This window comes from Cynoglossus semilaevis, chromosome Z (genome assembly GCF_000523025.1).
Source record: "Cynoglossus semilaevis isolate Cse_v1.0 chromosome Z, Cse_v1.0, whole genome shotgun sequence".
Taxonomy (NCBI): Eukaryota; Metazoa; Chordata; class Actinopteri; order Pleuronectiformes; family Cynoglossidae; genus Cynoglossus; species Cynoglossus semilaevis.
Window position 1 is genome coordinate 15,509,891 of NC_024328.1, and position 3,137 is coordinate 15,513,027.

General features: G+C 48.4%; 1 protein-coding gene across 1 annotated transcript in view; it reads left to right on the forward strand.

Moving 5' to 3' along the window:
• The window catches only part of sema4c (sema domain, immunoglobulin domain (Ig), transmembrane domain (TM) and short cytoplasmic domain, (semaphorin) 4C), a 13,562-nt gene that overhangs the window by 3,563 nt on the left and 6,862 nt on the right, over nucleotides 1–3,137 (forward strand). Inside the window, 6 exon segments of the mRNA XM_017043300.2 lie at nucleotides 731–829; nucleotides 917–1,013; nucleotides 1,168–1,287; nucleotides 2,372–2,523; nucleotides 2,616–2,791; nucleotides 2,905–3,049. Of these exon segments, the coding sequence (XP_016898789.1) occupies nucleotides 731–829; nucleotides 917–1,013; nucleotides 1,168–1,287; nucleotides 2,372–2,523; nucleotides 2,616–2,791; nucleotides 2,905–3,049 (789 nt within the window).

A 3,137-nucleotide genomic window follows, 5' to 3' on the forward strand; every position in this document is an offset into this window, starting at 1 on the left:
CCTTTGTTCTCCGTCGTGGAGCAGACGTTAAAGTTCGCGTAATAAAAGGCCGCCGTTTTTCCTCTGTTCACTTTTTCAGAGTTTTTTTTTATGGAGACAATCTGTCGCCTCGGCGTTTTACTGTCTGTGATCATGTGGTCATCAGTACATCAGAGGGTGGAGCAGCAGCAGTAACAACAGCAGCAGCAGTGACAGCAGCAGTAACAGCAGCAGTAACAGCAACATTAGCATTAGCAGTAGTAATAGTAGCAGCAGTAGCATTAGCAGCAGCAGTAACAGTAGCATCAGCAGCAACAGTAGCAGCAGTAGCATTAGCAGTATTAGCAGTAGTAGCAGCAGCATCAGTAGCATTAGCAGCAGCAGCAGTAACAGTAGCAGCAGCATTAGCAGCAGCAGTAGCGGTAGCATTAGCAGCAGCATTAGCAGTAGTAGCAGCAGCATTAGCAGTAGCAGCAGTAACATTAGCAGCAGCATTAGTAATAGTAGTAGTCGTATCAGTAGCATTAGCATTAGCATTAGCAGTAGTAGCAGCAGCATTAGCAGTAGCAGTAGCATTAGCAGTAGCATTAGCAGCACGTGTACACATTGACAGGGAGTGTCGGGGGGGAGTTCGGTTTGACCTGACCCTTGACCCCTGACCATCAGTGTTCTGTACAAACCGAAACCTGAGGAGAGGTCAAGGTCGACCACACTTTGACCTCTGTCACCTCTGACCCCTCCTCCTCCACAGACCGAGTGCTTCAACTACGTCCGCTTCCTGCAGAGCTACAACGACACCCACCTGTACACCTGCGGCACCTACGCCTTCCAGCCCAAGTGCACATACGTGGTGAGTCCTGCAGTCAGAGACCGGGCTGGACCTCAGTCCCCTGGTACTGTTGGCTAACTGAGTGTGTGTATGTGTGTGTGTTCACAGAGTTCCGACTCTTTTACCCTCAACACCGCCGCCCTAGAGGACGGTAAAGGCAAATGTCCATACGACCCCGCCAAAGGTCACACTGGTCTGATCGTCGGTGAGTGGAAACCGATCCTAGGAACTGTTAAGAACCATTTTCTTTCCCCAGTTATCTGAGGCGTTGGTGTCCTTGCCTTACAGCAGGAGGGTCACTGGTTCGATGCCCAGATATTTGACGTGAAAATCTATTTTTTTTTTTTGTGTCGGTGCAGATAAGGAACTGTACTCAGCAACGCTCAACAACTTCCTGGGAACGGAACCGGTCATCCTGAGGAACCTGGGTCAGCAGCACTACAGCATGAAGAGCGAATACCTGCCGGCGTGGCTCAACGGTAGGTTGTCGACGGTTACACAGTTAATGCACAGACAGGAAGTGACATCAGCTTAGGATTTGTCAGCCCTTGCCGCCGCCTTAGAAACGGTTCTGGAAACCGACGTCTGTAAAGGGATTTATTTTGATTTATGTCGATAGCATGCGAGTTAGCATTTTAGGTGGGTTTTTTTTTTTCGGTCCTGATATTAGCATAATTACGCAACATCTGTAAGAATCGGAATCAGTTTTTCCTCCAATAATGAAAAACCTGATAACGCGATGCCTAGGTTTCGCCAAATATTATGTCCCCTAAAAAATTTTGTTTTGTTTTTGGGGGAAAAAAGGCTGTATATGAAAGTGAAAGTCACTAGATGGCAGCATTGCAGCTCATTTTATTAATCTCGTACTCATATAGTGGTTTGTACAGATAAATAAATAAGTAATACCAGGCCTGTAACGGTATCAGTTGATATCGAAATCAGAAATTTTGCGTTCGGACAACATCGGCATATCGGATATCGGCAAAAAACTTCGGTCAGACATCACTAGTTTTCTGGTTTGTTTTTACCAGTTGCCTGATGTATTCACTGTGAAAAACTGAGGAAAAATACAGCAGAAAAAAACAGTTGGGTTTTTTTTTCGTTTTTTTTTAAACATTGATTTTTTATAGTTTTTTTTTCTTTAACTCCGTTCTCACATAGAAAGTTTTCATGAAGGGTAAAAACCAGAAATTGAAGTGGCAACTCCTAAATTACCTCTGCAGAGAAGAAGGAAAAAAAAGAAAAAAAAAAGGATTATTTATATAAGTAGAAAAAGCCGGGGTGGGGCCCAGGGAGGGACAGGAAGTGACTCTGGTTGGGTTCTAATTTTTTAACTGTCAGACTGAGAGTCTTTTATTAGGTGTCAGTGTTTGAACCACGTTTTGTTGTTGGTAACAAAAAAAAAAAAAATCAGCAGTTTAAGGGTTTTTTAAAGGGATTTTTTACTAGAACCGTAAAAAAAACAAGAGTTTCTTCAAGATGGTATAAAATGAAGTGAGTTAAAACTCTCCCCTCTCTCTCCCCCTGTCTCCCCCTGTCTCCCCCCTCCCTCTCGGTACACAGAGCCGGACTTCGTGGGCTCGGCCCTGGTGAGGGAGAGCGGCGGAAGTAAAGTGGGCGACGACGATAAAATCTACTTTTTCTTCAGCGAGCGAGCGCTGGAGCTGGACTGTGACCGGGAGATGACCGTGGCCAGAGTGGCCCGGGTCTGTAAGGTGAGAGACCCCCCGCCTCTGCACTACACCCAAGACGGGGGTGGGGGGGGTGATAACGGGCTGTTTGACTCCGGAAATGTCCCGTCTTTTAGGGGGACCTGGGCGGCTCCAGGACCCTGCAGAAGAAGTGGACCACATTCCAGAAAGCCCGTCTGGAGTGTTCCCTCCCGGAGCGCCATGTCTCCTTCAACAACCTGAGGGCAGTTTTCACGCTTCCGGGGCAGGACTGGAGGGCGACAACCTTTTACGGGATCTTCCACGCCCAGTGGTGAGTGGTCCTGAACCGACAACTGTCCGGCGCCGGAACCCACTTCCTGGTTCTGGTGCCGCCGTTAGCTTAGCTCATCACTGACTTGTCGGTTGCTGCTGCCGGTTCCCCAGGGGCGACGTGGACGTGTCAGCCGTGTGCCAGTACCAGATCGGCGACGTCAAGAAGGTGTTCGAAGGCGTGTACAAGGAGTACAGGGAGGCGTCGCAGAAGTGGGGGCGCTACAGCGGCGCCATCCCCTTCCCCAGGCCCGGATCGGTAAGAAACAGTAACGGAGTCCTGGTATACGCCTGTGTCTGCAGAGAAGAAGAACTGTGGTTCACAGCGGTTCTCTCTCTCTCCTCCC